The sequence below is a fragment of the Lampetra planeri genome, chromosome 4 (genome assembly GCF_965212315.1).
Source record: "Lampetra planeri chromosome 4, kcLamPlan1.2.h2, whole genome shotgun sequence".
In the NCBI taxonomy this organism is placed as follows: Eukaryota; Metazoa; Chordata; class Hyperoartia; order Petromyzontiformes; family Petromyzontidae; genus Lampetra; species Lampetra planeri.
The window spans coordinates 161,748-186,463 of record NC_136110.1 but is presented as its reverse complement, the minus strand read 5'-3'; the positions used below and the strand labels follow the sequence as shown (position 1 = coordinate 186,463).

The following is a 24,716-nucleotide window of genomic DNA, read 5'->3' as shown; positions in this document are numbered from 1 at the left end:
CCACGCGCCCCGCCCCCTCCCACGCGCCCCGCCCCCTCCCACGCGCCCCGCCCCCTCCCACGCGCCCCGCCCCCTCCCACGCGCCCCGCCCCCTCCCACGCGCCCCGCCCCCTCCCACGCGCCCCGCCCCCTCCCACGCGCTGGGGGTTCCGCCCACTCGAGGCAACCCTCTGGGGGCTCAGGCCACGCCTGACGCCTTGGCCACGCCCACTTCAGCTCACGTACGAACTTTAAACCCCCCGCCAACTTGGCTTGGCCCAACCCAATGTTCGGTAATACCACTTTTTTCAAATTTTCTTGCTTGGTTTTCACACCTGATGACGATTGCTTGTGTTGGAATCGAAACGTCGTGAGAATTTTATTGTTTTATTATTTATTATTTCCCTTCTACGTGACTTTACCGAAAGAACCAAGAATATGAATACTAGTGTCGCGTATTTCATTGCAAGAATCCCCCCCCAGTGGTCACGTTTACTTCGTTTCGCCCACTCGAGAGTGGTCACCCACGCTTGGCTCCTTTCAATCTTCGATTTCAGAATCACCCGCCCCGCCATGGGGGCACGTCCGGAATGGGACGAGGTCGGGGCTGACACGGGAATAGCAGCTACGTCAGGGAACGATCCTGAGGGGACGTTCACGCAGAGATGGAGCGACTGAATCGGCTCGTGTGCAGGAGCCAAGCGGATCGTTGTATCGCAAATCCGTGAGAGATGGCGACAGCTTGAGTGGGCCTTCATCCAGCAGTGGATTGATCGTCTCGTTTGCCGATATAAAACAATCGATTCGTGAATAAAGTCATGAACACGACAGTAATGGTGGCAGACGCGACACCTAAATCGCTCAGAATCTCAGTGCTGATGACACTCATGTTAAGTCTTGGGTAAATATCCAAACGATGTCAAACAGAATCTCCGAACAAGATCTAAATTCAAATAAATATAAATTGTCATCACTAAAATTGCTCATAAATCCCCAAAAAAAACCAAGATCATGTGGTTTTCTTCAAACAAAAATCCAGTTTCATTCCCTTCATCTATTACGGATATCAGAAACAACATCGTTAAACAAGCGAAGTGCTTCAAATTACTGGGTTTACTGATTGATTCAAAACTTACATTCCAACCCCGTACGGGGCAAATAAGTTCAACATACATGCATACATACTGATCACATTTTAAAGCAAATCAAATAAAAAATAGGCAGTTTATATAGAAACAAACACTGTTTGAATGATCTATTACGCCTGCAAATCGTTGAAACTATCATTCTACAACTGTTTGACTACGGTGATGCTGCTTACAGATCAGCTACTAATGAATCACTAAACAGACTAAACCCGCTTTATCATTCTGCACTTAGATTTGCACTGGATGTACCACACAGAACCCACCATTGTGACCTCTACTTAAAATGCAATCTGACATCAAGAAGAAATTGACATTGGGCCCTGTTCATCCAGAAAGTTACTTTGGAAAATCTTCCCGATACTTCGCTCACTGATTAACCACATTGTCAAATCCAAGAAACCTAGGACGTCAATCTAATTTCCCTTTAAATATTCACAGAACCAAGTTTTGAAACAACTTGTTTCTTCCCTTAACATCGTAAATCTTCCTTCAAAAATATTCTGAAACAGATTAGTGCAGATACAGCCACATTTTAAAATGTGATTGGCAATTTTGACCTTACCCGTGTATCGATAGTTCAATTTCAATGCGCAATGTAATCGAGGGACTACAGTGAGGGAAAAAAGTATTTGATCCCCTGCTGATTTTGTACGTTTGCCCACTGACAAAGAAATGATCAGTCTATAATTTTAATGGTAGGTTTATTTGAACAGTGAGAGACAGAACAACAAAACAATCCAGAGTAATCCAGAAAAACGCATGTCAAAAATGTTATAAATTGATTTGCATTTTAATGAGGAGAATAAGTATTTGACCCGCTCTCAATCAGAAAGATTTCTGGCTCCCAGGTGTCTTTTATACAGGTAACGAGCTGAGATTAGGACCACACTCTTATAGGTATTTTTTTCAAAATTTTCGAAAAAAATTATGCAAGAGCCACAATGCATGTGAATACGAAACGGCGGTCCTTCATAAATAACGCCACGAAGCAGTCCTTCAAGCGCCGCATGCGGCTCCGGAGCTGCGGTGTGAAGCAGGATGATGATGGGGTGGAGGGGGCAGGGAGGGATACGCGGCGGCGGAGGTAGTTGCGGTGGGGATGACGACATCAGGCAGCGTGCGAGACGTCACGTGGTGGGTTTGATCTGGTGAGCAGGGCCGTGTCGAGGCGGGTTTTTGCACGAGCACCTTGTACAAGCACCTTGTCCTGTTTTCTTCAAATGATTTATTTATGGAACTGTAATCTGCTTGCGGGGCTCCAATAAGGCCACACTACTAAAGCGTTCAAAATACAAGGCAACCATTGGCGCCAATAGTGGACATTGTAATTCATAAATAATCAGACAACATGCCACCTCCTTTACATATCTGCCTCTCCACATAAACAAATACAACGTATTCTTTTACACATCCCAATGCGTCTCATTAGCAGCATTGGATTGATACAAACAAAAATCCCACCCGGTTTCTGCTGATGAGACACTGCATGTCAAAACCAGTCCAGCATTTGCTAGTATTAAACCAATACAGTACTACTGAAATGTTGTTTACTCCCAGAAGGCCATCCGATAGAGGCAAAATAAGCAGATTATTATCTGTGTAACAATTTTTTTGCCTGGGTAGTAAGTGTTATTTGTGACCAGTACAGTGATATTTTGAAATTTACCTATTTTCCAGAACATTCCAGATAGATTCAGTGCTGAGTAAATTTGGAGTAACTTCTAGAACATTCAAGAACTTTCCAGTACTATAAATTGTAGTATAAATACAGGGGCCTTTAAGCCCACCAGTTCAGTTTAGTTCCAGCTGTCTAAGTGGATACATATCTGCATTTTTTCTGAGATGGCATCAAGAGGCTACAAGCATCCGGCAGACGCATTTTGCTCTGTCTGCGGCCAATTTATCAAGACAAGAGCAAAAAAAGTACTCTGTGGTAGCATCTTGCTAAGATGTGTGAAGCCTACAAGGCATATTTCGGCATGCCTGTCGGAGATCAAGACAAACCCAGGGCACCTCATTTCACCTGCGAGCAATGCAAAAAAACTCTGGAAGGTAAGATGGACAATTTGTTCAAAATTTTAAAATTGTAAAAGTTTTCAATTCTTAAATGTTTTACAGTTTTAATTATTGAAAAAATATATCATATTTGAAAAATGTTGCGAGAATCGCTTACACATTATCATGGGGGAAATAAATTTATTTTTGTAGGATGGTAGAGGGGAAAAGAGAGCCATGAAGTTCGCTATCCCAAGAATTTGGCGGGAACCCACTAACTACTCAAGCAACTACTTCTGCAAGGTGGACCCTTCCAAACGTCGGACTGGCAAGAATGCACCTGCTATCACGTATCCGGACCTTCCTTCATCCATCGCCCCGGTGCCACACTGTCATTAGCTCCCCGTACCCACTCCTCCGGAGCGAGAGCAGTCGTCTTTAGAAGAGAGCAGCAAGTCAGAGAGCGAGGAAGACGTTGCAGATCCAGATGACAATTTCAGAGGTGGAGCTGAGGAGAGAAACTCATACTACCCCAACCAAAAAGACCTCAACGACTTGATCAGAGATCTTGGTCTCACCAAGTCCAATGCCGCTTTTGACATCTCGGCTCAAGCAGTGGAACTTGTTGGATGAAAGTGTGCAAGTCGCAGATCAGAGGAAGCGTCACCAACCTTTTTGCACTTAATTCTAGATTTGAAGCTTTCGTGACTGCAATGATTCATATTCTTAGTTTTTTTCGGTAAAGTCACGTAGGTAAAAACATTAAAAAGTAAAATAAAATAACATCAATTATAGACACCCATCCATCAGATTCACCATGGAAGTGGAGAAAGACGGTAAACTACCATTCTTGGATATTCTGTTTGAGAGGAGGCCTGACGGATCCTTGGGACATTCTATCTACAGGAAAGCCACCCACATAGATTCCTACTTGAAACCGGATTCCCACCACCACCCATCTCAAAAGAATTCTCTCATCAAAACGCTATACCACAGAGCCCATGGCATTGCTGACCAACACCACCTGGCCGGTGAATTAAGACATGTACATCGGGCCCTCAGGATGAACGGATACTCTGACCGCACTATCCGCCAAGCTGTCTCTCCCACCATACAGAAACAGCCACATGAAACTCCGACCAAAACTATCACGTTGCCATACATAGCAGGCGTGACCAAAAAGATCTCCAAAATTCTAAACAAACATAAGATCCAAGTCCGATTCAGTACAGTGCATAAAATACGTGATTTGATTCCATCTGTGAAGGATGTCGTTCCTGACTTACAGTATCCTGGAGTCTACAAATTGAGTTGCATTTGTGGTGATTGCTACATTGGAGAAACGAAACGTCATGTTTCTGATCGTGTCCGCGAGCACAAGTCAGATCTGAAACACGGCAGAACTGATTCTTCGGCCGTTGCCGATCATTGCTACAACTCGGTGGGCTCTCATGAAATTGTATTTTCCGAGACCAAGGTTCTCTGCAAACCTCCTGGCTACCATCAAAGGTTTGTACACGAAGCCATACAAATATACAAACACAGACATAATTTCAACCGTGATGACGGTTACAAACTGAGTAATCATTGGAAAGATGTGATTAACCATGCAAAAAAGATTTAACTACACTTATTTGCCAATCTTATTTGACAGACAACCATTACTGTTTTACCATGTTTAGTGGTGGCCTTCTTGTTACAGGTTGAGTCACAAACCGCACCTCTCCATAACAAAGGCTCAGCCTTTGTTACGCAGTCTATTCTTAGTCTCAAACCTCACCTTACCATATTAATAAGTATGCGGCCCTTGCCCCACCACCTTCTCCAACCATTATATAAACGCAGTGGTAACTCCTGCAATCTCTCATTTACTTGATACAGCTGTCGTGGCTGTGACGGTACCACCTGAAGACGGAAGCTTGTGTTGCCTCCGAAACGTCGTGATCTTTTTGCACTTCTTCACCTGTTAAGATAGGTTCTGCTTCTGCAAGGTGGTTTTACCAAGTTTCCCTGCTCTCTTTGCCTTTGGGACAGCAGGGACACCAAGGTGCACTACCACAGGCTGGACTGGCCACAGCGGACCGAGTTCTCCGTGGGTAGGAACAACGTCAAGTGGGAGCCACTGGTGGACCCCTGGAAGGTGCTGATGCCACCACTGCACATCAAATTGGGCCTCATGAAACAATTTGTCAGAGCTGTAGATAAGGAGTCGGCAGCCTTCAAGTGCCTTCAAGACTTCTTCCCGAAGCTGTCTGAGGCATAGGTCATGGGACCACAGATAAAGAAGATCCTGGAGTGCAATGAATTCCCCAAGAAGCTCACTAATAAGGAGAAAGCGGCTTGGGACAGCTTTGTCGCAGTGGTTCGTGGCTTCCTGGGCAATCACAAGGTCGAAAACTACGTGGAGCTGGTTGAGACTCTGGTGAAGAACTACGGCACAATGCGCTGTAGGATGTCCCTCAAAGTCCATATCCTTGATGCTCATCTTGATAAATTCAAGGAAAACATGGGAGCGTACTCGGAGGAGCAAGGCGAGCGCTTCCATCAGTATATACTGGACTTTGAACGCCACTACCAAGGACAGTATAACGAGAACGTGATGGGAGACCACATTTGGTGGCTGATTCGTGAAAGTGTACAATATAATCACAGTATAATCGTAAATCTCGAAAAACTACTTACTTCTAAATCTTTTGTAGTCATTTTTGTATTACTTTAGTGTAAATACATGTTAATTTTGATTCATATGTTTTGTTTTCTGACTTTATGTGAACGAAAAGACACAAATTCGCCCTTTTTCTCATTGCAAATAGATCAATATCAAAATATCACTGTCCTGGTCACAAAAGCAAAGTTTGTGGGGAATAATAGCCATTCTCTATACTTTTTAGGCATAAGCAATTACGAAATAACACTTACTACCCAGGAACAAAAATTATGTTATATAGTGTTGAATTCGCCTCCTTTGCATATCCATCTTTCTTCATAACAAAACAAAGCACAACTCTTTTATCACACATCATATTAGCCACACGGCCTTCTGAGAATACATGTCTGAGAATGCATGTCTGAGAATGCATGCCATTCGCAGCATTATTGGTGCAACACAAGCAAAGCTCTGGACCTGTTTCGACATACGGCGCCTCAATGGCAGAGTGCGACGGCTTGGCTCCAGAGCTGCCGCTCGGCCGGGCTCGGCAGACAGCGCGCCCTGGCTGCCGCTGCCCTGGCTGCCGCTGCCCTGGCTGCCGCTGCCCTGGCTGCCGCTGCCCTGGCTGCCGCTGCCCTGGCTGCCGCTGCCCTGGCTGCCGCTGCCCTGGCTGCCGCTGCCCTGGCTGCCGCTGCCCTGGCTGCCGCTGCCCTGGCTGCCGCTGCCCTGGCTGCCGCTGCCCTGGCTGCCGCTGCCCTGGCTGCCGCTGCCCTGGCTGCCGCTGCCTTGGCTGCCGCTGCCCTGGCTGCCGCTGCCCTGGCTGCCGCTGCCCTGGCTGCCGCTGCCCTGGCTGCCGCTGCCCTGGCTGCCGCTGCCCTGGCTGCCGCTGCCCTGGCTGCTGCTGCGCGTTCTAGAGCCGCCTCGCGCGGCCCCCCGCCCGGGAGTCGAGGCGAGGCTCGCCGATGGAGAGGACGGGAGCGGTTGCGTCGGTGGGGTTTAGTTCGTGACGAACCGCTGTCAGAATACGACGGCGATGCGCGTTGAAGAGGCAAAGCAGACGCGTCCGTGTCCCACCTCTGGACCTCCATGTAACCTACAGACGACCATGTTGTTTACACATCTCATCAGCCACACGGCTTCTACTCTGCGAGTGCATCTTATCAGCAGCATTGGTTCGAAACTCCAGACCGGTTTCGCCATTCAGTATTTCATCAGCAGAGTGAGGCTTGTTTGAAGTAATGATGGTGAACTTCTAGATGTTAATTGGCACGGACCCTCTCTGCGAGATATTGATCCGAGTGCGACGAGAAACTCGATCCAACACACAACACAGAATCGTCAGTCGCGTGGTTGTAGAGAATGAGCAACACAATGACGAAGCGGACAATTCGACTCCTTGCCATATTGAACCAACGCTGCTGACATTCTGCACTCCCAGAACGATGGGACGTGTAAAATATGAACATAACACAGCACACAATAAATACCCTGATTCCATTATCTGTCCCCCCGTGGTGTGTGGAGTTGCCGGGTTGGTGGCTCGCGGAGGGATGGGGGAATTGTGCAAGGACGTGAACTGTATGTGTCGGCGATTTGTGCCCCCAGATCTCCTCTCTCGTGATGGAGACACCGAGATGCGGAGTGGCGCCACGCTTAGGCAAGGTGGCGATGCCTTATCCGCGATAAGCAGAGCAGAGAGCAGTTTGAAAACTAATCTCTTAGATTGAAAACTCATTTATTTCAAATTGCGTTTTGTGTTGTTTGTTGTCGTTGGCTACGTACGGCGCGAAAGAAGTTAATTAGCACCAGCGGCACGTGGTTCCTTCTCGACCGCTAAAGAGACACGGCCGAGAGGGTGACAGAGACATTGGCGAGAGACAGAGAGACGGGGATTGGCGATAGAGACACACGGACATGGAAAGAGAGAGGTGTGTGGAAACAGGGACAGAGACACAGAGACATGGAGACACAGAGACATGGGGACACAGAGACACCGAGACATGGAGACACAGAGACACGGAGACACAGCCACTTGAACAGAGAGATGGAGAGACGGGACACGGGTAGAGACAGACACAGAGAAGACGCAATGCAGGACACAGAAACACAAACACCATACACGGATAAAACAAGAACTCTTTTTTAGGGGGGCTCTCCATACGTGTGTGGGGGGGGGGCAGGGTTAGTTCTCAATCGGCTCCCCCGTGACTTCACCCCCAAAATCGGACCTGCACAGAACTAGGCTGTTAAATGTGACGTTGCGTAACCGGTCGCCGATTGAAAAATATCCGGACAAATCGGTTATCATGGCACGACTCTTGGTCACGATGCCAGGAGACTTTCCTCTCGCACCACTGTGGCGCATGATCGTCATCAGCCGTGGTCTATGTACTTCTGGATGAGGGCTCCCCAAGCCGCTGCCACCTCTCATGACCCTGCGACGTAACAATCCACCCAGCGACGCCTCTCCAATTGAATCGCTCCATCTCCACCAGGGTGGCCGTCCCGTATCTCGAACGCGATCCGATCCTCCACCGCCGCTCCGTCGTTAGTCTCGCCCGGCAGCCATCGCCGTGGCCCTGACGAGTTGCTGCTGCTGCTGATGCCCGGGCCCCGCTCGCGTCTCCCGGCGGGCGCGATGATCGTGAGACTGCCCTGCTGCGTGAGTCCTCGAGTCGTCCTCGAGTCCCCACTCCGCTTCCGTCGCTCGAGTTCTGCTCACAAACCGCGTGGTGCGCTCCTCAACTGCGCCGCCTAGCGACGCCACAGGCACACAACAACAACCGCCATTCATCACTCAGTGGCGGTGACGTCACCACGACGCTTGTGCCAGGCCATGTGCACCTTGAGGCCACGTGAAGTGTCGAACGCCCGCTGGCAGGAGGTGACGGGGCAGACCCAGCAGGTGCCACGGGTCGACTGACCGAGATGACCGAGACGACTGGCTGATGCACCACCTGTGCCCCCTACTGTGCCAACTTGCTGTGCTTTAGCCACCCGGCGCTCCGCTCGTTGTTGTGAGCGTCGCTCCTCCGCCCTCCGTTGTTGTTGGAGGGCGACTGCCTCCAACTGCCCAGTAGCGTCCTTCACGAGCCTCCTCCACTGAGGCCGATCTTGACACCGCTGGTACCAGTCATCGGCAAGTCCACTCAGCTCCACGTCCTCCTGTACCACATCACTCCATCTCTTCTCTAGCCCGTGCCGCGCCCGTTTAGCCCCCTCGATCCGGCCGAACAAAAGCTGTTTAGCATGCGGTGGCTGGGCATGCGGGCTACATGACCCAGCCAACGCAGCCTTGCCTGCCGGAGGAGCTCACCGATGGGACTTTGCCCAGATCTTTCAAGGACTTGTGAGCTCCTCACACAATCCAGCCTGGTTAAACCCAGGATGGATCGTAGGCAGGCCAGCCTAAATGTTTCTAACCGGCGAAGATGCTCCATTAGGGGGGTCCACGTTTCGCAAGCGTAGGGAAGGGAGGGAATGACCGTGGCCGAGAAGACCTGAAGCTTCGTGCGGAGCGACAGACCAGGTAGCTTCCACACAGCGTTACGCAACCGATGAAAATATATTGCCGCTCGACTGATTCGGAGTGAGACTTCTGCTGTTAAACTGGAACCGGTCATAAGCACACTGCCCAGGTATGGGAAACTCTCCACTCTCTCCACAACTGCCCCATCACCGATTGGGAGTTGTGTGGGTGCAGTGTCCGATGGTACATCGGACACTCACCATCGGACACTCTGGAGCTGATGGTCAGGCCCCACCACGGACACGCTCACACATCCGTTGAGGCGAGTGTCGTGAGCCAGCACGCACACAACGCACAAGGCGGCCCGTCTTTATCTCCCCAGCGCTGATGTTTACCCACCGCACCGGGTGTGACCGAGAGACAGACGCACAAGGCGAATGGCAGACACACACAAGCGCACACAAATACATATTACGGAAACAAAGATACACACATAGACACAAACAAAGAAAAGAGACAAACACACCACACGTATATACAGACACACAGAGACACAAAGAAACTGACAGACACACACGGACAGAAAAAACAAGGATTCCGACACAAAGATACACAAAGCATGGTACACAGAGAGACGCACACACTCATCATGAATTTGCATGTAGGAGAAGCGAAGAACCCAGAGGTGACGCACACACTCAGAGCTCCACACAGATATATTTAACATTCATTGCTGCACCGCCATAATCTCTGGCCATCTCACAGCACAAGCCTATAACACCTGGTGTTCCCATACATCCTCCCATCCAAGCTGAGCTGCCCAGATCAGACGAGACCGGGCGCATTCGGGGCGAATGGCAACTGCACCTGACTTGAACACACCACACAATGCACTTTCCACAGCTGTCCCTCTACAAACACGTATAAATGTATGTTTAACACATCCCATCAGCACCACGGCCTTCCTTCTGGGAGTGCATTACCCCCAGCAGTATTGCGTCAACACAGGGCAGTGGGTCATCGCCTTTATAAACATCTGGGAGGGCCCCACCATTGGTTCAACACTGATTTAAAACAAATATTCACATCCAAACGGAAAGCCGCGTGCTCGGTGGGATGTGTAAATCATAATTTCGTTCATAATAGAGGGTTTTTGGGTGAAATCGCGTAAATATATAAATGTGTCGTTAAAACCCGCCACAGCCAACTAGTAAGGGTTGTCACGTAAACAGAACGTGGGCAATTCGTCACTAGTACAGCACTAACCGGTGTGTTGGAGAGCCAAGCCACGACATTCACAATCTGAGTACGACGTTTCGCCAGTAATTACAACCAGCTTCATCAGGCGACAGCCCGATTTGTGGAGAAGTCCTCCACCTGTTTCACTCCTTATATCGAGGCGTAGATGTGGTGACCACGCTTCTGCGCTCTTGCACAAAGTGGGGGGGGGGGGGATTGCCGAGTCAACGTACATGATGCACGTGCATTATGCGAGCCCTTTGATCGTGTCCTTCCTGTCTATTATGTGTATTAAAATAGCCCTACCAACGGTTAATCCCTGTTGAAGTATGCTGCCCTTTATAGGCATGTATTTAAAGAATATTATTTGATGATTTGCTTCCACGCAGCACTAAGGCCGACATTCGAACTCGTCGCCCCCACTGATGTCCTCTTCTCCCCCCTCATGTGTGCAGCTACTATAATATCGCGTGTGTAGGTACTGTATACTATATAGGGTGTGTAGGTACTGTATATTATATCGGGTGTGTAGGGACATTATATCGGGTGTGTAGGTACTGTATATATAGGGCGTGTAGGTACTGTATATTATATAGGGTGTGTAGGTACTGTATATTATATCGGGTGTGTAGGTACTGTATATATAGGGCGTGTAGGTACTGTATACTATATAGGGTGTGTAGGTACTGTATATTATATCGGGCGTGTAGGTACTGTATATATAGGGCGTGTAGGTACTGTATACTATATAGGGTGTGTAGGTACTGTATATTATATCGGGTGTGTAGGTACTGTATATATAGGGCGTGTAGGTACTGTATACTATATAGGGTGTGTAGGTACTGTATATTATATCGGGTGTGTAGGTACTGTATATATAGGGCGTGTAGGTACTGTATATTATATCGCGTGTGTAGGTACTGTATACTATATAGGGTGTGTAGGTACTGTATACTATATCGGGTGTATTGGGGGTTACTTGCCTACAAAATACATTTCTTTTTTGGGGGGGGGGGTCGACAATTTCTGGAGAGCTGTTGGATGACATTTTTACCCCCACATCTCGGGGAGGGGATCGACTTTCTATAACTTTTTGGTTCAGGCCTTCTGAAAGGCTCTAATAATAATAGTTGTTGTTGACAGACAAACGGAACGTCTGGCTTTTTTCAACGATTTTACTTAACTTGACTTCTATGTTTGTCGTGGTCAAATCTTGCAATCTAAATGTAGTCTACTTCCTGTTGTCCAATGAATAGAAAATGTTGCACACGTACACCGGAGACAATGCATGCCTGTATCAAAATCGGCATCGATTAATAAATGAATTGGCTCTTTTAAAGCAATTCACATTTTGTATGGACGGCTTATTAATTAAATATTTATTTGTGTACGTAAAAAACGCCGCGGTCCCTAAACTCTGGAATCGCCTCGCCCAAGAAGCAGGCGCCACGCGGTGTCCCAGGCGCGCACGCTCCGTGTCAACGAGTTGCGGAAGTAATCAATTAATTCAAGTAAAAGCGTTGATGTGGATCAGGCACCGCATCATTGACGCACTTCTCGACCGTGAGTTAAACGAAGTTGTTAATAAAAACGTTGCTTAAAAAAAACGTTTTAAAGGAGTTTTTTGTATTTAATAGATGTCAAGTTCAGCATCGGTGCAGCAGCGAAGCGAGTTTCCCCACCGCAGCCGGTCGCCTCCCAGTGTTCCCAGCGACACGTGGCCACACGGTCGTGAAGTGTCGCGAAGTGGTCGTGCTGAGCGCCGTGAGCTCCTTTACGGCATCCCGGCTAAGAGGAGGTGGGGGAGGCCGACTCCTCGTTTCTTCGACCTCCTCCTCCTGCTGCTGCTGCTCTGCTTCCTCCTCCTGCTGCTGCTCTGCTTCCTCCTGCTGCTGCTGCTCTGCTTCCTCCTCCTGCTGCTGCTCTGCTTCCTCCTGCTGCTGCTGCTCTGCTTCCTCCTCCTGCTCTTCCTCCTGCTGCTCCTTAACGACGCCGGCCAGCGAGGCTGCGTGCGTCGTGTTGGTCAGTGGCCGTCGCCTGGGCGTGCGGCAGGAGGAGGCGGCGGCGGCGGCGGCGAGGAGGAGGCGCTGCCGCAGGGTGAGTGGCGACCGCGGGCCGCGCGGGGCGACCACCGCGGAGGCGGCGGATAAATGAGCGGAGTTGCTCGCCTGCGCACTTCGGTACTGTACACACACTGTACGTGCAGTATGTGTACAGTACGCGCACTGTACGCGGCTGCGTGTGTGTGCAGTTGGGTTACTTTCCGAGCGCGTCTCGTGTGGACATGGCTGTGTGTACCCTCCGTGTGTACCCCGTGCCGTGTGTACATGGCGTGTGTAGTACCGCGTGGACATGACGTGTGTAGTACCGTGTGTAGTACCGTGTGTAGTGGCGTGTGTACATGGCGTGTGTAGTACCGTGTGTACATGGCGTGTGTAGTACCGTGTGTACATGGCGTGTGTAGTACCGCGTGGACATGACGTGTGTAGTACCGCGTGGACATGGCGTGTGTAGTACCGTGTGTACATGGCGTGTGTAGTACCGTGTGTACATGGCGTGTGTAGTACCGTGTGTACATGGCGTGTGTAGTACCGTGTGTACATGGCGTGTGTAGTACCGTGTGGACATGGCGTGTGTAGTACCGTGTGGACATGGCGTGTGTAGTACCGTGTGGACATGGCGTGTGTACATGGCGTGTGTAGTACCGTGTGGACATGGCGTGTGGACATGGCGTGTGTAGTACCGTGTGAACATGGCGTGTGTACATGGCGTGTGTAGTACCGTGTGGACATGGCGTGTGTACATGGCGTGTGTAGTACCGTGTGGACATGACGTGTGTACATGGCTGTGTGTACCCCGTGCCGTGTGGACATGGCTGTGTGTATGCGCATTCGACCAGCTCGAAAGTGAACGGCGCAGCGCTGCAATAGCCCGCTCGACGCCACTGCTGGCGGCGGTCGGGCCCGCACTGCTCGACTGAGCTCTGGCGGTGCTTGGCCTCCTCTTCCCTACTGACCCAGACGCGGAGCCAGAGGGGTTCATGTCCGGGTATCGGCGATCATGGGTCGACTGTACTCGTGTGTGCACTGTACACACTGCACTTGGTTACACGTGTCGCCAAGTACAGTACTATGTAATGTGTGCTTGTACTGTATCTTTGAATGAATACCCAGCGCGCCATGTAGCAAACATTAGCAGTGGGGAGACAAAGGCGGCCAGCCAGGATATTGCTAAAAAACACTTGCCCTCGATCGTCCGCGTCGCCTACACGGGGGACCTTTCCCGTGTGTGCGTGTGCTGTGTGTACGCTGTGTGTACGCTGTGTGTGTACGCTGTGTGTGTACGCTGTGTTTGTGCGTGTGCTGTGTGTACGCTGTGTGTACGCTGTGTGTACGCTGTGTGTGTGCGTGTGCTGTGTGTACGCTGTGTGTGTGCTGTGTGTGCGTGTGCTGTGTGTACGCTGTGTGTGTGCGTGTGCTGTGTGTACGCTGTGTGTGTGCGTGTGCTGTGTGTACGCTGTGTGTACGCTGTGTGTACGCTGTGTGTGTGCGTGTGCTGTGTGTACGCTGTGTGTGTACGCTGTGTGTGTACGCTGTGTGTGTACGCTGTGTGTGTGCGTGTGCTGTGTGTACGCTGTGTGTACGCTGTGTGTACGCTGTGTGTACACTGTGTGTGTACGCTGTGTGTGTACGCTGTGTTTGTGCGTGTGCTGTGTGTACGCTGTGTGTACGCTGTGTGTACGCTGTGTGTACGCTGTGTGTGTGCGTGTGCTGTGTGTACGCTGTGTGTACGCTGTGTGTGTACGCTGTGTGTGTACGCTGTGTGTGTGCGTGTGCTGTGTGTACGCTGTGTGTGTACGCTGTGTGTACGCTGTGTGTGTGCGTGTGCTGTGTGTACGCTGTGTGTACGCTGTGTGTACGCTGTGTGTGTGCGTGTGCTGTGTGTACGCTGTGTGTACGCTGTGTGTGTGCGTGTGCTGTGTGTACGCTGTGTGTACGCTGTGTGTGTGCGTGTGCTGTGTGTACGCTGTGTGTACGCTGTGTGTGTGCGTGTGCTGTGTGTACGCTGTGTGTACGCTGTGTGTGTGCGTGTGCTGTGTGTACGCTGTGTGTACGCTGTGTGTGTGCGTGTGCTGTGTGTACGCTGTGTGTACGCTGTGTGTGTACGCTGTGTTTGTGCGTGTGCTGTGTGTACGCTGTGTGTACGCTGTGTGTGTACGCTGTGTTTGTGCGTGTGCTGTGTGTACGCTGTGTGTACGCTGTGTGTGTACGCTGTGTGTGTGCGTGTGCTGTGTGTACGCTGTGTGTACGCTGTGTGTGTGCGTGTGCTGTGTGTACGCTGTGTGTACGCTGTGTGTGTGCGTGTGCTGTGTGTACGCTGTGTGTACGCTGTGTGTGTGCGTGTGCTGTGTGTACGCTGTGTGTGTGCGTGTGCTGTGTGTACGCTGTGTGTACGCTGTGTGTGTGCGTGTGCTGTGTGTACGCTGTGTGTACGCTGTGTGTGTACGCTGTGTTTGTGCGTGTGCTGTGTGTACGCTGTGTGTACGCTGTGTGTACGCTGTGTGTACGCTGTGTGTGTACGCTGTGTGTACGCTGTGTGTGTGCGTGTGCTGTGTGTACGCTGTGTGTACGCTGTGTGTGTACGCTGTGTTTGTGCGTGTGCTGTGTGTACGCTGTGTGTGTGCGTGTGCTGTGTGTACGCTGTGTGTACGCTGTGTGTGTACGCTGTGTTTGTGCGTGTGCTGTGTGTACGCTGTGTGTGTACGCTGTGTGTGTGCGTGTGCTGTGTGTACGCTGTGTGTGTACGCTGTGTGTGTACGCTGTGTGTACGCTGTGTGTGTACGCTGTGTGTGTGCGTGTGCTGTGTGTACGCTGTGTGTGTGTGCGTGTGCTGTGTGTACGCTGTGTGTGTACGCTGTGTGTGTACGCTGTGTGTACGCTGTGTGTGTACGCTGTGTGTGTGCGTGTGCTGTGTGTACGCTGTGTGTGTACGCTGTGTGTGTGCGTGTGCTGTGTGTACGCTGTGTGTACGCTGTGTGTGTACGCTGTGTGTGTGCTGTGTGCGCTGTTGACTTTGCGCTGTAATCGAGTGACGCGGTGGGAAACCGCGCAGCTGGAGGTGCGGTGACGCGTGGCCGTGATGCCGCTCAGAGGCGTGGTGGTGGTGGCCTTTCGAGTTGTGATGCCGCTCAGAGGCGTGGTGGTGGTGGTGGCCTTTCGAGTTGTGACGCCGCTCAGAGGCGTGGTGGTGGTGGTGGTGGCCTTTCGAGTTGTGACGCCGCTCAGAGGCGTGGTGGTGGTGGTGGTGGCCTTTCGAGTTGTGACGCCGCTCAGAGGCGTGGTGGCCTTTCGAGTTGTGACGCTGTCCAGAGGCGCGGTGCTGGCTGGTGGATTTATTGGTGGAGTTCGTGTCACAATATTGGTGACGCTGGGAAGGATGCTGATGATGATATTAATGCTGATATTGTGATGATGTTTTTGTGATGTTATTCATGAGGGTGATGTTAATCATGACAGTTATGACTATTTAATTGATGCTAGTGGTGGTAATGATATTTTCAATAGGGTTCTGGTTATATTAATTGATATTGTTGGCTATGTTGTTAATAATGATGATTATGATGCTGTCAAAGACATTACAACAGCTACTACGTATATCCTGCACGGCATCCACCCCACAGCCTACTCCTGCAAGACTTTAGTGATAATGACGATGATGTTGGTGTTATCTCGGAGACGGATATGGTGTCACGCATGATGACAGGATTGTACTGATGGTAGCGATAGAAAATATGTTGATGAGAATAAGGCTGCTGGTGATGATGGGGTGAGTAATGCTGATGGTGATGATGTTGGTCTGTAGTCAGACGCGGTGGCGATGCCGTGGGGAGGCCCAGGCGGTGCGCAGTGATGAGCCACAGGCTACACGGCGAGTCTTGCTGGGGGGGAGCAGCTGATTGATGGCCAGGTGCTGGTACGCGTGGACGCACGCACTTGTACACAATACACAACACCGTGCACGCATACACACAACACATCACACACAACTCATTATACATACACCCCATTGCACATGCACACATCAAAATGATACAAAACCTGTTACGTGCACAACTAATTATACACCAACAACAAAGACATTACACACACAACCCATTACACACAGCACCCGCACCCCCCCCCCCAAGCAGGATTTTAACTCGCAACCTCACGTCTCCTTCCTCCTCACTCCATCCACACTCATCCCCCCCCCTCCTCATTCCTCCACCTTCTCGCTCCCTCAGGCTCTTCTCATGGTGCCGGCTGCCGGCCTCGTGGCACTTCAGCTGCGCCGCGTGCGCCGCCGCCGCCGCCGTTCCGCGAGCACCACCGGGCGCCGCCGCCGCCATCTCCTCGTGCTGCCTGGGAGCGGGGGGGGCAGGCGGGGCGCCCCCCGCGCCACGCAGGCTGCTGGCGCTGCTGCTGGCGCTGGCCACTTTGGTGCTGCTGTGCGGCCTCTACGTGCTGGGGGCGGCGCACTCGGCCGGCGCGCAGCGCACGGGGAGCCGTGCCCTTGAGAGGTGGGAGCCGGGGGAGGGGGGGATCAACGGGCACACGCGGTACCAGAGTCCGTGCTGCGCTCGAGTAGCCGGCTGAATGGCCGCCGGCTGTCTGAACAGCATCGCGACGCACGTGCCGTCGTATTAACGACAACCGGCACCCGGCCACTCGAGCGCTCGCTGGAGTGGCTGGCGGTACGAGTGGTGGGTGAGTGGCTGCATGAGCGGTCTCGCGAGTGGCTGGGCGAGTGGCTGGGTGAGTGGTGTCGCTGTTGTGTGACGTGGCAGCTGCTGCCAGTGCCACGTCGCCGTGCGGAGTTTGGCACGGCGCTCGCGATCGCTCTCCGCCCGGGCAGTAAAAGCGTTTGTGAAATATTAAAGAGAAGGCGGCGGAGGAGATTGTGGTAATATAATGGAGGGTCTGGGGAGGGTGTGTGCCGTGAAGTAATGGAAAGTTATCTATTACCATCACGAGCATTGATGAGACACTCGATGTAGAAACCAGTCCAGAATTTGGTTGTGTTGAACCAATGCTACTAAGGTGCACTCCCAGAAGGAACCGCCATGTGGCTGATGGGATGTGGTGGTAACGTTGACAGTGGTGGTGATATTGGAGGTAGTGGTTATGGTGATGGTTATGCAGACGCCGCCGGTGGTGAAAGTGATGACGGTGGTGACAACGGCGGCGGTCACCGGTGGTGGCGGTCACCGGTGGTGGCGGTCACCGGTGGTGGTCACCGATGGTGGTCACCGTGGTGATGGTGCGTGCAGGTTCCTGGAGCACATGCTGCAGGCGGAGGCCACGGACACGCTGGACGCGGCGCTGTCGTACGGCGTGGTGGTGGACTGCGGTAGCAGCGGCACGCGTGTCTTCGTGTACGTGTGGCCGCCGCACAATGGCAACCCGCACGACCTACTCGACATCCGGCAGATGCGAGACCGCAGTCGCAACCCCGTGGTGAAGAAGATCAAGCCCGGTGAGTGCCCGGCAGCACCGGGTCGGCCACGTTGGGGTCATTGTCGGCATCGGCACGGTCCGTTCATTGTCCTCTTTCATATTCTGCGCTCGCCCCACCGGTGTTGTGCTGCATTGTGCCTTGCTGTTTGCCTTGCTGTGTGCTATGTTGTATGCTATGTTGTGCTGTCGTGCCGTGCTGTGGTAGGGATCTCCACGCTGGCTCCTAGCCCCGAGAAGGCGAGCGACTACATCCGGCCGCTGCTCAGCTTTGCGGCGTCGCACATCCCCCTGGGCAAGCACAGGGAGACGCCGCTCTACATCCTGTGCACTGCCGGCATGAGGTTGCTGCCCGACAGGTGATGCCTGCTGCTGCTACTGCGGCGTGCGTGTCTGCGTGTGTCTTGTGTGTGTGGGGAGCGGTAGGCAAGGTGGTTCGCGAACTGCACGATGAACCCGAGTTCCATTCATGCCCAACATCGACTCACTGCCAGTAGCGAGCCTTTGACACTTCACTCAAGGGCCTCAAAATGCACCTAGCCCGGTACAAGTGCTGTGGTGACGTCACCACCATTTAGTGGTGAATGGCGGCTGTTATTTTAGTTTGTGGGTGTACGTGTCTCTTGTACATGCACACTCGACCGTGTCTTCGGGATTGTGAGTGGCGTTTCCAATGCCATTCAAAGTAGACTATTCCATTACTAGAAGAGTGGACTGTACCATTAGTGAATAGCAGTGTACCTTTATTGGAGGTGAGTGGACTGTGTCACGAAGAGTGTGGTGGACCGTACCACTGTGTCTCACTGTCTGTCTCTGCAGTCTGCAGGAGGCAATCCTGGAGGACCTGCGCACCGACATCCCGCTCGAGTTTGACTTCCTCTTCTCCGACTCGCACGTCGAGGTCATCTCGGGCAAGCAGGAGGGTGAGGTCACTGGCTCACGCATCTCATGCAGTGGTGCCAACCCAGTTGGTTGTATGTGCGCGAGTTATTGTGGTATGTGTGTGCGCGTGTGCGTCCCAGGTGTATACGCGTGGATTGGCATCAACTTTGTTCTGGATCGCTTCAATCACGTGGAGGAAGAGGAGGAGGGTGAGGATTTGCCCGGCGTCATCGCTATCGGTCGTCGTCATCATTCCTAACATTCTTTACCAACACCGGAATCATCGTCAGTTGTTCGTAGGCGACGCGGCCCGGTGGTGGCGTGCTCGCCGCTCGTTGCGGAGGTTTGCGGTGAGGCTGTGGCAGGCTGCCCTGGTTAACACTGCAGTATTAACCGTATAAATACTGTGCGCTGTCTGCTTCACAATAGATGTTACAGATCCCGTTATGTTATCCGAACCACGATGGGCACTGGCATCCTGGTGAAAATTGACCACATTTGAAAAATTACACCGCAAATAATTTGAATTGGAAAAAAAACACTTGGCAACATTTCCCCCTAACAGACTATTTTGTTCTTGCGTATGGCAAGATGTTAGGGAGCTAAATGCCTGCCAGATTCCCACTTGCAGGCCAGTGCTGCGTACAACTTATGTCAAGTTGGGATAGCTGCCACTGGGGGTCCCCTAGGCTAGACTGCTCCAGGGAAATAGAATGGTTGAGACGAGATCTAAGAAGCGTTGAGATGCGAAAGCCTTCAAGTAAGTGCCCTATATGTGCAAATCCTTGTCTTTGGGTCTCCGTGTTAGTCTATGGGTCTCTATCAATCTGTCGATAGGTCTCTGTGCCTTGTTGTGTCCTCTCACCTCCGTTCCTCTCATTGTGACCTGCGAATGGCCCAGACGAGGGGGAGGAGGCGGTGGGACCCGGCGGGGGGGCCCCCCACGCGGGCGGGGGCAGGAAGCGCACCGTGGGGATCCTGGACATGGGCGGCGCGTCCACGCAGGTCGCGTACGAAGTTCCCAAGAGCGTAAGCTTCGGCAGCGGCGCCGCACAGGTCACTAGCCCTCCTCTTCCTTTCCTTCCTCGTCTCTCCCCCACCACACATGCTCACACGTGCCCCCCCCCCCGCACACACACGCACCACCACTTGCACAAACACTCTCCCACAGCTGCTTACCACCCTCCCCTAACCACTTACTCGCCTACCCTAAGGGTCGCTACCTTTTTCGGTGACCAAACCCAGACATGTTTCTTGGCCTGGGGCTATCATCAACACCGTGCGGCCTCTTGCAATAAAGTCCACGGCAATGCTGGCACCGGCAATGCAGGCACCGGATCTCGGTACAACTGGGTTCGCCACCCCAACACAGACGCCAATTCCTGGAGTGTCCAGTCGGTCAAACCCGGGCAGGTGGCGACCCCCCCCCCCCGCCCCCATCCCATCGCTTACCGGCCACTTGCACGTGCTGCCTCTCCGCTTGCGTGCCACGGCGTTTAGCGGAGGCCTACCCTTATCTTCCTCCTCCCTCCTCATAGTTGCCCCCGTTGCGTAAATTGCTGCGCGAGCAACTCGCTCGCGAGTAACGCCAACCGCACGCGGCTGCGACCGTCTGGTCTCGCGTGGCCGCACAGTCGCCTGCTTGCAGCCAACTCGGTCGGATTCCCGCTCACGGCCAACGTCGGTGACGAATATCCGAAGTGGTTCCTGGGCTGAATGTCGACTTTGAGTACTTTGACAACGGTGGCCAGGAGCGGTGTCGGCCCCACCGCCCCCCCCTCCTCCTCCTCGTGGGTGCACCGTGCCAGTTGTTGCAGGCGCTGCCCCCCAACGGCACTTTCCCCTGCAGGATTGTGAAGGCTACACGGGTGGGGGGGGCACCTTTGTCTGCGCGTGTCTCAGGAGGAGATCGCGAAGTCGTCCCTGGCCGAGTTCAACCTGGGCTGCGACGAACACCACACGCAGCACATCTACCGCGTGTTCGTCACCACCTTCCTGGGCTCGGGTGCCAACGCCGTGCGCCAGCGCTACGAGCAGGCGCTGCTCAACGCGACCGACGCCGCCGCGGCGCTGAACGGCGACAACGGAACCGCGCGGTGAGCAAGGTGGCGTCGCGAGTGTGCGAGCAAGAGGACGCGCAAGTGATTGCGCAGAGTGTGCCCGAGTAGATATAAACGTGTGCAAGTCTACGTTGCGCGTCTGAGCGAGTGAGCACCAGCAGGTGTACGAGTGTGCGAGATGCTCGCACTCATTCCTGACCGGGTGTTTAAACACGCGTGACCGGGTGTTTAAACACGGGCTTCCTTGCCTTGAGTGAACCGGTCGTGCACGGCACGTCCTCCTCGTAGGGCCAAACCGGAATCCCAATGAGGGATTCCGGTTTGGCGTGGTCAAGGGAAGGTGTGGGCCCCCCTTCAGGGAGCGTGGGTGTTGCTGTCACATTGCACTGGGAAGCGTTCAATGAGGCAGCAGTCCGGGTGATCAATGGTCTGGCACCGATTCACTCGCGGTCAGTTTTATAGTTACGACTGCCATTGTGAACGTTCCTGTGAACATCACTCATTGATTCCTCTGCCCATGGCAAAGATTTGGTCTGCCGGACTGTGTTCAACAACCATACTGCAGCTCACAACACGCCCCGCCACCCACTCGCTACGTCACTCACCAACCAACCCACCCACTCACTACGTCACTCACCAACCCACCCACCCGCTCACTACGTCACTCACTAACCCACCCACCCACTCACTACGTCACTCACCAACCCACCCACTCACTACGTCACTCACCAACCCACCCACCCACCCACTCACTACCTCACTCACCAACCCACCCACTCACTACGTCACTCATTAACTCGTCCACCCACTCACCAACCCACCAACCCACCCACCCACTCTTTAACTCGTCCACCCGTCGTGCCGTCCCAGCGCCTCCGCTGTGCGGGCGTCTCCGTCCGTGGCGCTCGTCCCCGCGGTGGGGGGCGCCCCGGCCCCCCCCCTCGTGGACGACCCCTGCCTCCCGGCGGAGGCGGCGGACACGGTGGAGCGGCGAGGGGGGGCCGGGGGGGGCACCCCCCCTCGCCGACTGCTCCTGCGTGGCGCCGGAGACTTTGATGGGTGCCGGGCGGCCGTGCGGCCCTTCCTGACCGGTGCGTTGCGGCCGCCCCTGGACCTGCCGGCTCTTGCCGGCGCCGGGGAGTTCTACGGCTTCTCCGAGTTCTACTACTGCACCGAGGACGTGCTGAGAATCGGCGGGGCCTACGACGCCCGCAGATACGCCAAGGCCGCCGCGGTGAGGGCTCGCGCCGCCACGGCTCGCCGGGCCTCAAGTTTGTCAGTGATAGTGATTTGGCTTGCGATGATGTAACGATTCACTCGTCCGGTCTCATGCTTGTGCTATGCCCTGTGCTATATATTCTATTCGTGAGTCGGCTATGGGTTTTTGTCACCCGTATTTTGATTCGTCATTGATTTTTTTGGTGGGGCTGCCTCATGGCCAAATCTTGTATGCGATGCATGCGCTATGTATAACTGTGCTCTCCGCGCTATGTACTGTGCACGCTTTATGCTGTGCACCTGAGTGTTTCGTGCTGTGCTATTTCCTGCGCACCGCAGCCTGCGCATTGCGTGCTCTGTAAGCTGAACACCGCGTGCTGCGTGTACTCTGCCGGCAGGAGTACTGTGCGACGCGCTGGGGCACGCTGGTGGAGCGCTTTGAGCGCAAACTCTACTCGCCGCACGCCGACACGCACCGCCTCAAGTGAGTGGCATGGAGCCGTGCTCCCGACGCACGCACGAGGGTACACCGACAGTGCACACAGGAACAAGGAGAGACGCACGCTGTGAATTAATCCCCCGTGCCAGACGCAGGAACGCGTGCAGGCTAGAGACGTCGCCGTGACATTGACCGTCGCACACTGGGTGTGGGCATGGGCCGGACGCGTGGGAAGGTGGCGGCAGCCAACGGTGGGACGTGCCGGGAAGGAGACGCAGGATCCAGAGGGATGGTTATGCCTTGGGGAGGCCTTGATCTAGCAGTGAATTGGTCATGGCTGACGGCAGTGATGCGTAGACGAATTAACTGGCGTTGACAGCCGTGTCCACTAGGGGCGCTACGATGGCAAAGTATAAAAGTCATTAGGCGTTCCTCGGCAGAGCGTTGTAACCATCACCACCGCCGCGGCGCGACGCAGGTACCAGTGCTTCAAGTCGGCGTGGGTTTACGAGATGCTGCACTCCGGCCTGGGCTTCCCCGAGAGCTACGCTGGGCTCCGCACCGCGCAGCTAGTCTATGACAAGGAGGTGCAGTGGACGCTGGGAGCCATCCTCTACCGCACACGCTTCTTACCACTCAGGTATGCATGTTGAACTCATTTCGCACTGTACATAGCCGACTGTGCCGCACAGGGACCCGCGGCGAGCACGGGGCACACGGAACTGGGTGCAGTGCAGAGCCTGTGCGTTGAGGGTTTTTATAAACGCGTAATCATCATCGTCGCTCACCACCCCACAGGGACATGAACCAGCAGCAGGGAGTGGGGGAGGGGCCACGTGGGCCCCGCTCTCCATGGCGCCGCTACTCCTCCTTCCTCTACAACCCCCACCTCTTCTCCGCCTGCTTCCTCGTCGTCGCTCTCGCCATCTTGCTGTACCTCCTCCGTCTGCGTCGCATCCACCGCCGCCTGGCGGCCAGCTCCCCTGCCTCGTCCGCCTCCTCTGCGCTACTGTGGATGGAAGAGGGCGGTGCCCCCTGAGTAGGAGCGAGGGGGCTTCTCGGGGTGTCCAGCCTCTGGGGGTCGGGAGGTCGGAGTTGTGGCGGCAGGAAGGCGGCGGCGGTTGCGCCACGACGCTGGCCGGTGTTCGGGATCGTAGAGAATCGTTGGAGATCGCCGTCGTGAGGACATCGAAGCCCGTTCGCCGACGGCCGATTGACGTTGACCACCGTGTGCGGTGCAGGACCCAGACCACTATTCCCACGGACGAGCCCGCACAACCGACCCTGTCTAATTAACTCCTCCCCTCAGAATCTTGTAGCCAGGCATCTGGCACCCACTGCAGAGCTGGTGCAGTTGCACCGCCTGTGCACTCATTAACAGCAACGTTGGATGTACATTCTAGTGGTGCTGTTGGGGCGGCGAGAGACGGCTGGAGAGAGATCTATAGAGAGAAAGCAATCATCCCAATGCTTGGAAGTGCGCTGCTTGTATAATTTATCACGGTGATGTGTGTGTATATTTGCTAGCGTGAAATGAATGCTGCAGAGAATTTCTGCACGTCTGGTTGTAGGTACCTCTCCCATTGTGTGTGTGTGCGTGCGTAGCGGGTTAATGCATTGCGCTACTATCCCGGCAACCCGGGTTCGCTCTCAGCTCGACGCCAACACCGGTGACCTCTTAATCCATCCTCTGCCTCCCCTAGGTCGACTCAGCCTCAAATACATATCTGGTGCAGTGTGTAAACAGCATTGGAGACAAAGGCGGCCAGGCAACTCATTCCAGCACCAAGACATTCAGTGCACTGGCAACCCCGTATAGCCTTAACAGACTGTCGGGGCAAGTGCTGCGAGCGAGTGGTACCTATGAAGGTCGGCACAGCACCAGGGGGTGGATGGAATCAACCACGTCCGGCCGCCTTTGTCTCCCTCGCGGTGATGTTTACACAGCAGGGTTCGTAGTGCAGCGTGCTAACTGCTGCGCCACCGTTCCGCCCCCATGTGCACGGACACACAAGTGGAAGCGACCAGGGTGGTGGGGGGTTGGCTCCCGGACGTTTACTGAGTGGCGAAAGAGCGCGCGGGCGTGAATCTTGCGGACGGAATAAAGCGCACAACCTCCCAACCAGCGGCACTCTCTGGGTGGT

At 53.6% G+C, this 24,716-nt stretch overlaps 1 protein-coding gene and 1 long non-coding RNA gene across 5 annotated transcripts; both read left to right on the top strand.

Moving 5' to 3' along the window:
- Positions 1-148: 148 nt before the first annotated feature.
- On the top strand, positions 149-5,867 carry LOC144717506 (uncharacterized). The gene is made up of 2 exons (XR_013585120.1): positions 149-3,179; positions 3,336-5,867. It is a non-coding gene; the product is annotated as an uncharacterized LOC144717506 (long non-coding RNA).
- A 6,087-nt stretch (positions 5,868-11,954) lies between these two features.
- Positions 11,955-24,697, top strand: ENTPD4 (ectonucleoside triphosphate diphosphohydrolase 4). Of its 4 annotated transcripts, none has more exons than XM_078592875.1 (13): positions 11,955-12,043; positions 16,343-16,453; positions 16,764-17,039; positions 17,790-17,995; positions 18,182-18,332; positions 18,793-18,896; positions 18,996-19,064; positions 19,757-19,911; positions 20,758-20,951; positions 21,786-22,149; positions 22,532-22,617; positions 23,051-23,212; positions 23,371-24,697. In XM_078592875.1, exons 2-13 carry the CDS (start codon positions 16,440-16,442, stop codon positions 23,609-23,611), a joined length of 2,022 nt encoding a protein of 673 aa, XP_078449001.1. In that variant the 5' UTR covers positions 11,955-12,043; positions 16,343-16,439; the 3' UTR covers positions 23,612-24,697. The 4 variants fall into 4 exon arrangements, with proteins under 4 accessions (XP_078449001.1, XP_078449002.1, XP_078449000.1 ...); XM_078592876.1 differs by lacking the exon at positions 11,955-12,043 and adding an exon at positions 12,181-12,577 and having other exon boundaries at positions 16,343-16,447; XM_078592874.1 differs by lacking the exon at positions 11,955-12,043 and adding an exon at positions 12,181-12,577.
- Positions 24,698-24,716: the final 19 nt, after the last annotated feature.